The sequence below is a fragment of the Squalius cephalus genome (assembly GCF_949319135.1).
Source record: "Squalius cephalus genome assembly, chromosome: 6".
NCBI lineage: Eukaryota > Metazoa > Chordata > Actinopteri > Cypriniformes > Leuciscidae > Squalius > Squalius cephalus.
Genome location: NC_137127.1, coordinates 3,960,956 through 3,973,901, shown reverse-complemented (window position 1 = coordinate 3,973,901; position 12,946 = coordinate 3,960,956). Strand labels below are relative to the sequence as shown.

At 37.8% G+C, this 12,946-nt stretch overlaps 2 protein-coding genes across 2 annotated transcripts in view; one reads left to right on the top strand and one right to left on the bottom strand.

Moving 5' to 3' along the window:
• The window catches only part of dnaaf4 (dynein axonemal assembly factor 4), a 503,354-nt gene that overhangs the window by 240,512 nt on the left and 249,896 nt on the right, over positions 1 to 12,946 (bottom strand). The gene's annotated exons all lie outside the window — the stretch shown is intronic.
• The window catches only part of LOC307160523 (NACHT, LRR and PYD domains-containing protein 3-like), a gene marked incomplete at its 3' end in the record, with an annotated part of 92,003 nt that continues 81,775 nt past the window's right edge, over positions 2,719 to 12,946 (top strand). The window contains exons 1-3 of the mRNA XM_079874683.1: positions 2,719 to 2,861; positions 4,384 to 4,509; positions 4,937 to 5,020. Coding sequence (XP_079730809.1) covers positions 4,451 to 4,509; positions 4,937 to 5,020 — 143 coding nt within the window. The 5' untranslated portion in view covers positions 2,719 to 2,861; positions 4,384 to 4,450. The remainder of the gene's footprint in view (positions 2,862 to 4,383; positions 4,510 to 4,936; positions 5,021 to 12,946) is intronic.

Below are 12,946 nucleotides of genomic sequence, written 5' to 3'. Positions count from 1 at the left end.
CATATGCAAATTGATACAACGCTTAGTCTATAAATAAAATAAAATAAAATATCAAATAATATCAAATATAATATAATATTAATAAAAATATTAAATATTAATTAATATAAAATATCCCACTGGGAGGAGACATCGGGGAAGACCTAGGACACGCTGGAGAGACTATGTCTCCCGGCTGGCCTGGGAGCGCCTCGGTGTCCCCCCGGAAGAGCTGGAGGAAGTGTCTAGGGAGAGGGAAGTCTGGGCATCTCTCCTTAGACTGCTGCCCCCGCGACCCGGCCCCGGATAAACGGAAGAAGATGGATGGATGGATGGATAATATAAAAAAAAAAAAAAAATATATATATATATATATATATATATAATACATAATATAATTTATAATATAATATATAATAATATAATATATATATAAAATAATATATATAATAATAATAATAATAATACCGCATTGACGGCATAAGCCAAACTCTCCCACTCATATTCTTTCCTTTTGTTATAAATTCCGGAGGACAAAGTTCCAAATAAAATATTTTTTCTCGTTTCTACCTCCGATAGTAGCACCTCCAATTCAGTTTCTGTAATTTTTCGTTTCTTGCCGCTTGCTTTAGCCATTTTCTTACTGCTTTCTTTTGCCAAAGTGGACTCATTATCATATTTAAATTGATTTAATTAAGGGAGGAGACTGGGTGGGGCGTTGTGCTCGTGCATGTGCGCTCAATTGTACGTTAATTGGGATGTACAAAGAGAATATGCGTGGGATCCTTCGTACGCAGTGATTCATACATCTGTTTTTTTTTTGTGCGTACGCACATTGTCCGTACGCAATGTTTTAGTATGAATTCAATGCAAGTCTTTGTACATGAAGCCCCTGGAGCCTGTAGATATACGGCCCAGGCAGTTTTATGCCCCTGTTGTTCCTGATGTGTCCAGTAAAGACTACTGCGAAATAACATCATTAAATCGACGCTCGAAACTTACACATTAATCATATTTATCCCATTATACAGTACCGTGTAATCATATGGATCCTCGATGAAATATCTGCTGTACTATTCTCGTCATACAGCTACAAAACAGTGTCCTACAGAGCATTTTATGAAGACAAACACAATTTATCCCTTTTCTAAAATTCCAAGGGCCATTTAGAAGAAACAATATTGTTGTTCACAAAAAAATATTTATTAACCCCATTTATGAATTATGATGACTCCCGTAGATTACTCTCCTATGGCTTTAACTGTTTTTCTATCCTCCCGTCACAGTGCTTCTGCTCACTGATAAAAAAAAAATTAAAAAGGACATCCATGGTGAATTTGATCTTGTCACTGTGGGTGTGTGTGTTGTTGTGTGTGAGCTGCCCATAATTGATGTCAGGTGAGTGTGGATTGCATCAATTTGCTCCTGATCTTCAAAGTAAAACGGCACAGGCACTTGTTGGTGGAACACTTTTGGAAAAAGTGTCAAGCCACTTCGATTTCTTTTGGCCACTGATGATGGACTGTGCAGAGAAAATAGAAAATGACATTAAAACATCTTTAAAAAAGAGATGGGTGTATATATTTTATACAAGTTTAGAGAGAGAGATCTTCATTTCCTTAAGTAGCTAGCAAACACACACCTTTGTGAGATGCAAGTTAAAGAGAACTTGGTAAAGGCAGAGTATGATAAAACCCACATTAATTGCACATAGCCTACATTTTAGTCCATCAGTAAGCTATTTTAAGAAAAATGTATGTTAAGATATAAATTAGATAATTAGATCATCTCATTTATAAGAAACAACTCAAACCAGAATCTACATTCAAACCATATGGGAAAAGTTTTTAATGTGTGTTTTATCATGTATGACGTTGGAAATAATAAAAATATTTGAGTGAGTGTGCAGTTTAACTCTTTACTTAGAGAGAGAGAGATAAGATTTACATACATATATAAATATAAGCCTATTATAAATGTGTCTTTTGTGTGTTCACACCATAGACTGTAAAAAAAACATGTTCACATATTTCCCAATATCTACTGTAATGTTGCCCCACCATGTGGAGTATGTTTTAATGCAAGGAGTAAACAGGGTCTTCCCAGAAGAGGCAAGCTAAAGCCAGGCAACAAATGAAAAAAAAAAAAAAAAAAAAAAGAAGATTTTATTAATTAATTAATTTATATTAAAGCAAATCAATAGCCTATTTGGTGTGATCATCCCTTGCCTTGTTGTCTCCTAATGCAATTACAGTACCGGTAGATTTTGAGACTTGAGGATAAAAAAAGAAAACAGGACACGTGACAGGCAGTATGAGGAGCAAATGCGCACTGAGTTTTTAGAAACGAAACCGAAAGTGTTAAACGAAAGAAAACCACTTTTGAATAAGAAATAATATTAAGACTATAAAACTCGTCAAAACTCGCGAATTACAACAAACGTATCAGTGAGAACACTCGTTTAACCAGCACACACACTGAGCTGTTTACACAGCTTAACGTCACGCTCTGAGCGTAAGTAAAAAAAAAACCAAAACATTTTAACATAATTTAACATATAAAAGTGTTTATTACAAATAAATGATAAAAATGAATAAATGTAATGAACAAAAATTTGCGCTGCATTTACAATCCTGTGAAACAGGGGATGTCCCCACTAACTGTGCACCTGCCGCCATCCTCCATCACTACATTTCACAGCGCGAGCGTGGCTTCATGCTTCCGCAAAAGGAGGAAGTCATATTGACCAGTTAATCGATATGAACAGACGAGAAATCTCTTCCACCTGTGACTGTACTTTGCTTTGAACTCGTACCATGTGACAAGCGAACACTCTGAAGGACTGAAATGAAATTAAAGTCTAAATTCTCTTCAGACTTCAAGTAAGTTTTAGTTTTATTGATTTCAGCTATTTTGGGAAATATAGTATTGATTTTATACTGTTTATCACCGTAATTTAAAATTCGAAGTTAAAGTAGGCCTGTTTTATTCCGGAAGTATTATAGGCCCGTTACTCCAAACAGACGCAGAAGCTGCTAGAAATGAATTTACACGAATAAATATTTTGAAAGCGATGAAAGTTAACACATGAAGTTTATTCGAAAGGGTTATTGTAAACGAATAATACGTTTCAGAAGGTTTTTCCTTTTTCATTTCGGGCGGTTGCTTGTGATAATGCGAAATCGAAAGTAGTTTAAAATAGACCTTCAGAGATCAGACACATCTCATAGTGAATGTTCGTTTATGTCAAATATAATTAATAATAATACTACTACTAATAATAAGCTGATATAATATTTTGGTTAACACAGATATTCATTTTATATATATATTCGGTGTATAATAGGCTACATTTTTCTCAATGTACAAATAAATTTAGGACCATTTTAAAAATAATAAAATAGATTGTGAAGTTGGGGCAATGATCAAATAAAAAATGAAAAGAAAAATAACTGAGTAAAGTAATGAACAGTTTTGGAAATAAATGAGTGTAAAAAAAAATGTGAAATGCAATACAGAAAGTTATGAACTTTATATGAGTTCAGTTTGCCACCTCAAGTTTTAAACACAGTAGCCTAATTATAATGTCCATTTCTTAATGTTCTTCAATTTCCCTAATAGCACATGTTTCACAGAGACATGTTTTTGATGTCTACATTTACATCTGCAGGTTGTAGTTGCTCATCTGCAATGTCTCTAAGACATTTAGATTAGATTAGATTTTAGACATTTAGAAAATATTTAAGATTAAGTTTATGATTTAGAATGTATGAAAAACTGCTTTCATTAAGACGTTTATCAGATGTTTCCACATTAAGCATTCTTTAACAGGCATCTTAGAGACATACCAGTGCAATCTGGGTTAGACGTGTTGTGAGAAGTTTTAAGCCAGCAATGTTAGCAACGCTTCCCTGCGACTTATTAATATAGATGCTTCACTACTGAATGGCTACATTAGCTATATTACTCTCTAATGCTCAATTAATAGAGAGATATGCCCCCCCCCCCCCCCCTCCTCGATAATGAATTCAAATAAATGCTATGATTCATTCATTCAAATAAATGTAATCTTATGCAGTACTTTATCTCTGTGTCTGATCCGTCGAAGCAGGCAGAATTCTAGATCTAGCTATATAGGTGATGAAATTTAAAAAAAAAACATTACCCTTCAGGTCAAATATTGAACGGCAAACATCAATAACAGCTTTAAATTGTCAGTACTGGGAAATCCACAGCTGTGCATGAAACAATTTGAATGCACTCTGCTTTATGTGGTTCTTTGCCTCCATGTTGTGCTTTAAAATCATTTAATTTACAGCTGGTCGTGAATTATCCCTTAATGAACGATCTCTACATGGCAGTATAGTTGTTTGTAACGTCTCATTAACATATTGTCATCTCCAGGTCATGTTGGGCTGACTGTTTTACAAACCAGTGCTGAACTGTTTGCACTGGTTGTTTAGCTGCAGTAATGTCGGAGGAGCAAGGAAAGGACTCTCTCTCTAAGATGAGTCTCTCAGAGAAACAGAGGTAAGACTGCAGCCGTTTTCACACTATCATTTTAAACACTACTGGAGTTTCAGGTTTTTCCCAGTGAGGAACAAAACCTTAACAAGGAGTGCTTCTCTCACTATTGTTGTGCGCAGAAATTTAGTTTAGAACTTCCTAATGTTTTACACAATTTACACTAATTCTAGAACAAACAGCTTGTTTCCATCCAATCGAATCTCTGTGGAGTGAAAAAAAATATGAACTTTTGGCAAATCAAATGTGAAACACCGCAAAAGATAACTAGTGTGTCCAAAGTTAATGTCTGCGGTTTAGATAGAAATAATGATTCATATAGTTTTAGTTAAACTGTATATAATTACCATTTGGAACATCAAATGTCTTGATTGATGCAGAGGAACCTCTTGTAGTAAAGTGTTTTTTCCTTCTGCTCTGTCATTATTGAAAGATCCAGCTCTGTGTCTGTGAAGAGTGACTGTTCGAAAGGTGCGGGACCAAACTTTAGGGAAGAAACACCATCAGCAACTGAAAGGTATTACACATGTTTTACATGACAAGATTATTTTAGCTAATTTCTTACATGTGGTTTATGTGCCATAAACCATATTTATTTTATTGTTTATAACAATTAAAAAAATTTGATGGGTCTTAAATATTTCTGGTTAGCCTGGGTTTCCCCATACTGCCTTGAGCAGCGCGATTTTATTCACGCTGCAAGGTAGTCTGGCTACCATGGGCTAATTTTTCCCCTGAAATAGGGAACCAATCACAGAACGGGGAGGGAGCAGCAAGACGATGACGAAGTATATGCGACACACCGAAGCAGTTTGTTTATTATGGGATGATTATAGTCTCAAAAAGATTAACACGTGTAAGCACACTTATCAATGAACTTGATACATGTTGCAGAAATGTTTTATCCATGCCTTTCAACTTGCGTGTGCAAAATTCAAAATTGAATGAATGTGAAGCAATTTGTACAAATAGAGACATTTTTGTGAATACAAATGTTTTCCGTATCATAGTTTGCGCATGCAACACAGAAGATGTGCATGTGTGGATCAGGTGACACGCGTGCATTCATTGACGTCTTTTCTGAGTCGATCTCATTTGATTCATTTGGATTTTGAGACTTTCTTTTCGCGGTTTTTAAGCATTTCCCAACCCACACACAAACAACTACAAATGAATAGGCCTGGTGCTAATTATGTGTGCACAACTATCCATCTATTTGACAAATTCACAAATGTGCGTCGCTACATTTAAACTAATACAATACAACTTGTGTGTGCAAAATCCAAAACCACATGAATGTGCAGCATTTTGTACAAATAGAGACATATTTGTTAATACAAAACCTCGATTTTGTATTAATGTGGGCCAGAATTTGTGCATGCAACAAGTAAGATGTGCATTTGTGGATCAGGTGACACGCGTGCATTCATTGACTCGTTTCTGAGTCGATCCTATTTGATTCATTTGGATTTTGAGACTTTCATTCCGCAGGTTTCGCCTTGCAAGATCCACACACAGCTGTCTGAGAAAACCTGCTACCACTAGATGGCAGTATTCTGCTAAAACAGACAACGGCAGCATAATAAAGCGTCCTTCACCATTTAAGACGCTTAATGAGAGTGATATTGAAGCACCAAATTTAGTACACAATATAGTCCTACCTTATTAATAAAGCATACTTTATAGAGGCAAACAGATTACATCAGATTATGAACAACACCCATAGAAAACCATTATAAAACGCTTTAACGTGCAATCGCGCGTTGCATGTTCAATAAGGTGTAGGCCTATAGGCTACTGAGTTTAAATATCACCGTCTCACTGCATTGACGTTAAGCTTTTTCTTTAATATGCTCTATGGGAGGAAAACTATAGAGCCTACAGAAGAGCCTATGAACGCGACGCGCGGCGTTTCATGTTAATGGCATTTCCCTTCCTGAGCCTGTTAAAAAGAAAAAGCTTAACATGAAATTATGCAGTTGCTTTTAACTTTGCATGTGTATGAGAGAAACCGTCCGAGAGCGCAGTGAAGTACGTTTTAGGTTTGATATTCGCCGCATTTTCTAAAGGGACCATCTGCAAATTCCACTCACAGTCAAAAAATATAAACGTCCAGTCATACATTCAAATGAATACTTCCAAGGTTGTGGTAAATACCTAGTGTGCAGACTGACTTAGCCTAGTGTATGTCCAGCCAATATCCCGATTGAACAGTACGATTTTTCAAATTAGCCTACTGTAAATTGTTTTTCTATTCATGTTCCAAAGGTTGTAGTATACGTTCCTAGTGATAGTCAGGTGAAATGTTGCATTATTCACCTGTAGTAAGTCACCAAAAACCTGTTTGGTTAATTACAGTAATTTTTGTTTAAAAAAAATATTGTTTACTGTAAATAGGCAAGGGAGGTATTTGGACAATTTCACCTGTAGTAAGCCAGTCTAGTCACTAGGAACATACTACAACCATTTTGAACATGAAAAAAACCCTTTTAGTGAATTACAGTATTTTTCTGCAGAATACAGGCTACATACAGTACAAGAAGTAAAGTAAGAAAGTAATTAAGTACATTTTATTTATAAAGCACATTTAAACATAGCAGGGCTATCCAAAGTGCTGAAAGTGCTGAACAAAGTAAAAACAAATAGAATAAAACATAGAAACAACCAAACAGAACAGGCAGAAACAGCATCAGGAGATAATTAAAATGCCAGGGAATAAAAATAAGTTTTCAATTTAGATTTAAAAATAGCAATTAAGGGAAGTATTGTCCAAATTTTACTTGTAAATCAGTCTTACAGGAACCTTCTACGAGCTTTGGAATTTGAAAATGTCTGTTTTTAAATATTAAAAGTAATTTGAATGAAAACAAATGATATGTTTTAACGCAGTGGAATTGGCAGACGTTCCCTTGTGCATCACGAGCCGTGGTTAGCGCGTCAAAGCATTCTCATGTACAAATGCAGCTATACACACGTAGGGCCAGTTGATTTTCAATTAATATTTCATGTCGATATACAATGGTTGCATATAGTTAAAACTAATCGTGCTATAGACTAGCCTATAACAATGGCTTAAGGGTCAAGGGAAAACAAATGTACTGTGAAAATCGTCTTTAACATTTAAAAACAGACATTTTCAAATTCCAAAGCTTGTATAATATGTATATTATGTGTAGTATAAAAATAAGCATATAATATGAACGCAACTGCGAAACATTTTTTTTTAGTTTTTTTTACAGGAAGGAAATGCCATTAACATGAAACGCCGCGCGTCGCGTTCATAGGCTCTTCTGTAGGCTCTATAGTTTTCCTCCCATAGGGCATATTATAAAGAAAAAGCTTAACGTCAATGCAGTGAGACGGTGATATTTAAACTCAGTAGCCTATAGAGCTGGTAAGTCCCGCCCCCTCCGCTAACCCCGCTGGACCTCAAAGTTGAAAAACCGTCAATGCAAGTGAACGGGAGAAAATAATTATTTTCTGGTCCCGTTTAAATTGTGCCATGAATGTGAACATATGTTGTCTGTGAATTTTTTATATAATCTTTCGTGTGAAGAATGCTACAATTCAGCGGGTAGAAGTTTGATACGGTTAGACTTTGTGTGAGAGCACTTTAGTGGACTACAACTCATCGCTGCTGTCGACGCGTTTGAAACGTCACCACCACTCGCACACGTACCCCTTTTCCACCAACAAGAACCGGGTGCTGGTTCAGAGCTAGAGCTATTGCCAGTTCGGAGTTGGTTCGACTGACGAGCTTACTAAGAACCGGTTTGCGTTTCCACCGGCCAGAGAGCCACAACAGAGCTATATCTTACGTCACTGCATACGTATCATGTTGCTCAGCAACGCGCGTGCGGCAGCGCCAAACACAAACACACCAGACTTGTTCGAGATGCATCGGCTTCTCGCAGAACGATCAGCACATGAAATCAAAGCACTGCGAAAGCGATCAAAAAGCACAAGGAGTCGTATGATCTCCAAACACTCCCGAATCTCTGATCGGTCCACGCTGCTCCGATGCATCTCGAACAAGGCATCAACAATAATAGACGTTGCGTTACTATGGATGCTCATGGGTTTGCGAAAATAAATCGGCATCCAAACACGGCGAATCCAACGCGTTCGTGCAGCTCGCCGTAACTTACATAGACGGATATTATAATCGAGCTGCTATTAGCTCGACTAGCTGCTATTAGCTCGACTAGCTGCTATTTAAAAATGGCGGTCACAAGTTTCTCTTCAGTCTTGTTGGCCACGGTAACCCCGCCCCCAGCCTCTGACGCAAGCGGTTCTTTCTTGGCTCCGTTCTAGACCCTGCAATGATTTGGTGCTACTTAAGAACCAGTTTTACTGGTTCGGAGCTGGTGCTTTGGCGGTGGAAAAACAAAGAACCGATTTGAAACTAGGCTCTGGCTCCGAACCAGCACCAGCTCTGCCTTGGTGGAAAAGGGGTAACGGACACTAGCTCACGGATCCCGCTAAACATGGCTGTGTCTTTGGTGCACTTCACCGCCTTCTTTCAGGGAGAGGACAAAATCGTCGAGGTTGGCGAAAACCACGGGTAAGTCAACTTTATGGGGTGACGTCACATAGGCGACATGTAGTCTTTCTCGTTATGTCTCTTCCACAACTGCTAGCCGAAGAATCATACCATATACTGTCAAACTCGTAACATGAAAGATTATATAAAAAATTCACAGACAACATATGTTCACATTCATGGCACAATTCAGACGGGACCAGAAAATAATTATTTTCTCCCATTCACTTGCATTGACGGTTTTTCAACTTTGAGGTCCAGCGGGGTTTTACGGAAGGGGCGGGACTTACCAGCTCTATAGGCCTACACCTTATTGAACATGCAACGCGCGATTGCACGTTAAGCGTTTTATAATGGTTTTCTATGGGTGTTGTTCATAATCTGATGTAATCTGTTTGCCTCTATAAAGTATGCTTTATTAATAAGGCCATCCTTAAAAATATTCTTGTTTGCCGTAACCCGACCGACCCTGTCAATTTAGTACCGACCCAATTATTTATTTTTTTTCCCTTTCAGTCCGACCGACTTGCCGGTTGTAAACTTGCGTTAAGACCGACCGATTTTTTTTTAACTCTTCAAACAACTAATACAAATGCAATAAAATAATATTAGTTATTAAGTATTGTGAATATAAATTGCCTAGACCTACATACAAACATAAGCTACGTTCTTTCTTTTAAATAAAAACCCGTGGCGCGTCATCTATGATTATGTTTACACCATTGGTTAACCGTTAACGCATGTCACACAACTGCCTGCAAGCTAAGTTTGCTTCGTTTCATTCACTGTCAATGGTTCGTGCTTGGTAATGATGGCTGCGGCTTTACTCTAAAGATTATTTCATTTTTATATGTTGTTGAATATGGTTTATTAAAAAATAAACATGCGAGAGCGTGTTATAGGCTATATGTCATGTTTTAGTCAGATATGACGACGCTACTGCAACACGCATTGCCGCAGACGAGAAGCTGAGCATCAACGTGCAAACTATCGCAAATCAAAGTGAAAGTAAGTCGCTGACGCTTAAAGCCTGGTTTATACTCGACGCGTCCGCACGAGCGCGAAGGTGCGCGCGGCAAAAATGACGTCATCGCGGAGTGGGCGGTCGCGCGCGTTGGGTGCGCAAGGGCCCATTTCGGCTGGCGGTGTGCACGGCAGATTTTGTAACAACGCGCGCGGCGCCGCATCCGAAGATGAACGACTTCGAACCGAATCTGGCCGAGCTCGAACTTCTCCACACTGGCACCCCGTTTGCACGTCTAAATGAGTTGCTTACATTTTAAAAATGAGCATACAATAGCATAAAAAGTATTTTTAAAGAACATAAAGGTCCATGTTTAATAAAAATGTTCACGAAACTTAATGAAATGTTTAGTGAAATTAGAAAATATGTAAGAGATCGTTAATTTAGTTATGTTGTATACACATTCTCATATCCATATATTTTGTTTTATTGTCACTAGCAATAATCTCAGGGTTTACTGGGTTTTACATGATTCTTTTTGTAGTGTGGTATTGGTGGCCGTGTACTAAAATAAACATTGTCACGTGTGTATAGCTTTCTTCTTCTCATCGCTGATTCCTGATGGTTAGAGGATAATTACTGGAGTCGCCCCCTATCGTTTCAAAGAATAGTACAACGGCGAGCGCGTCGAGTATAAACGCCTCGTCCGTTTGGGGAGGTGCGCGCGCAGTCTGCGGAGACTCGCGCTGCGGAGCCGGGCGAAAGTATAAACAAGGCTTAACACACAATCATCATCATTAAATGTAAAGAAACGAAATGATCTTACCAGGGCTGTTTCCGCTTTCTCTTATTGCGGGCTTTGATTCAGAAATTTTAGCTGATCAATAAAATAATGTAGTCATAACTGTTGCTTTCGGTGACGTGCACTCCATTAAATCTACATATAGCGGTAATTGAAGATCGGATTTATATCCGCAAAAAAAACACACACATTTAGCCATCCGATCTGAGAAAACGCATGAAGTGGCCTGGTGTAGGTCTAAACAGCCCATAGGTGAAAAATGTCATCCCAATCCCCCAACTGACCCTGATTTTTTTTTTTTTAAATGAAAAAATGTATACTTTTTTATATTATTTTTTTTATATATAAAAAAATATAGACCGACCTACCGACCGTTTTTTTCTTTTTTTTTTGCTGTTACTGCAAACCAAAATATTTTTAAGGATGGCCTAAGGTAGGACTATATTGTGTACTAAATTTGGTGCTTCAATATCACTCTCATTAAGCGTCTTAAATGGTGAAGGACGCTTTATTATGCTGCCGTTGTCTGTTTTAGCAGAATACTGCCATCTAGTGGTAGCAGGTTTTCTCAGACAGCTGTGTGTGGATCTTGCAAGGCGAAACCTGCGGAATGAAAGTCTCAAAATCCAAATGAATCAAATAGGATCGACTCAGAAACGAGTCAATGAATGCACGCGTGTCACCTGATCCACAAATGCACATCTTACTTGTTGCATGCACAAATTCTGGCCCACATTAATACAAAATCGAGGTTTTGTATTAACAAATATGTCTCTATTTGTACAAAATGCTGCACATTCATGTGGTTTTGGATTTTGCACACACAAGTTGTATTGTATTAGTTTAAATGTAGCGACGCACATTTGTGAATTTGTCAAATAGATGGATAGTTGTGCACACATAATTAGCACCAGGCCTATTCATTTGTAGTTGTTTGTGTGTGGGTTGGGAAATGCTTAAAAACCGCGAAAAGAAAGTCTCAAAATCCAAATGAATCAAATGAGATCGACTCAGAAAAGACGTCAATGAATGCACGCGTGTCACCTGATCCACACATGCACATCTTCTGTGTTGCATGCGCAAACTATGATACACTAATACAAAGGAAAACATTTGTATTCACAAAAATGTCTCTATTTGTACAAATTGCTTCACATTCATTCAATTTTGAATTTTGCACACGCAAGTTGAAAGGCATGGATAAAACATTTCTGCAACATGTATCAAGTTCATTGATAAGTGTGCTTACACGTGTTAATCTTTTTGAGACTATAATCATCCCATAGTTTATCTATGGATCCAACATGACAGACGTAAAAATATATGCATATTTAGTTTAGCAAGCAAACACATCTACAAAAATATGCCTGTATTTCAAGTTGATAAAATAATTTAAAATCCACATCAGTTTATTTGTGCCGACGCGCCACCCCTCCCAGGATCTATAACGTTACCTAGGCTACTTCCACTTTTAAAAATTCATCATAACCGCGCGCGCGATCTGCTTGCAGTCGTCGAGATGGATGCTGAGGAGTTGAAGAAAATAATAGCTAGTGGAGATTGTAAAGTTGTCGACAATACGTCATCAAAAATCAAGTCCAGTGTGTGGGAGAAATTTGGAGTTATCTCAAGAAAATATTGTAAAAAGCTTTGCTGCAAACATTTTCGTGTTGGATAGCCGCAAATGTGGAACTTCATCCCTGAGGAAGCACGCAGATAACTGGTAACAAAGCCGTTCTATCGAACTGTATTTTTCATATTTAACACTGTTAGTATGTGTGGTGTGCAGGGCGTGTTTGAACCCAAAATTGTCAGATGTAGGCTAGACGAAATTGCATATAGTGGTGTAGCCGCGTCTGTTCGATTTGTGTGGTAACGTTAGCCATGTTCTTCATGTATCGGCCTTTTGACAGCTTCGGCTGAAGTTGTCCTTCTTGTGTTAATTGTCGTGTAATAACTTCTGTATGACCTGGCAATAAACATTTTTGTAAGTGTCTATAATGTGATAGTCTAAACTGATTTTATTTCGGGTGCGGGTCGGGTGTCGGTTCTATTTTAAGCGGGTCGGTGCAGATTTTTATTAGTGCTGCTGTTGGAAAACGGGTCGGGTGCGGATTTACCAAATCGGACCCGT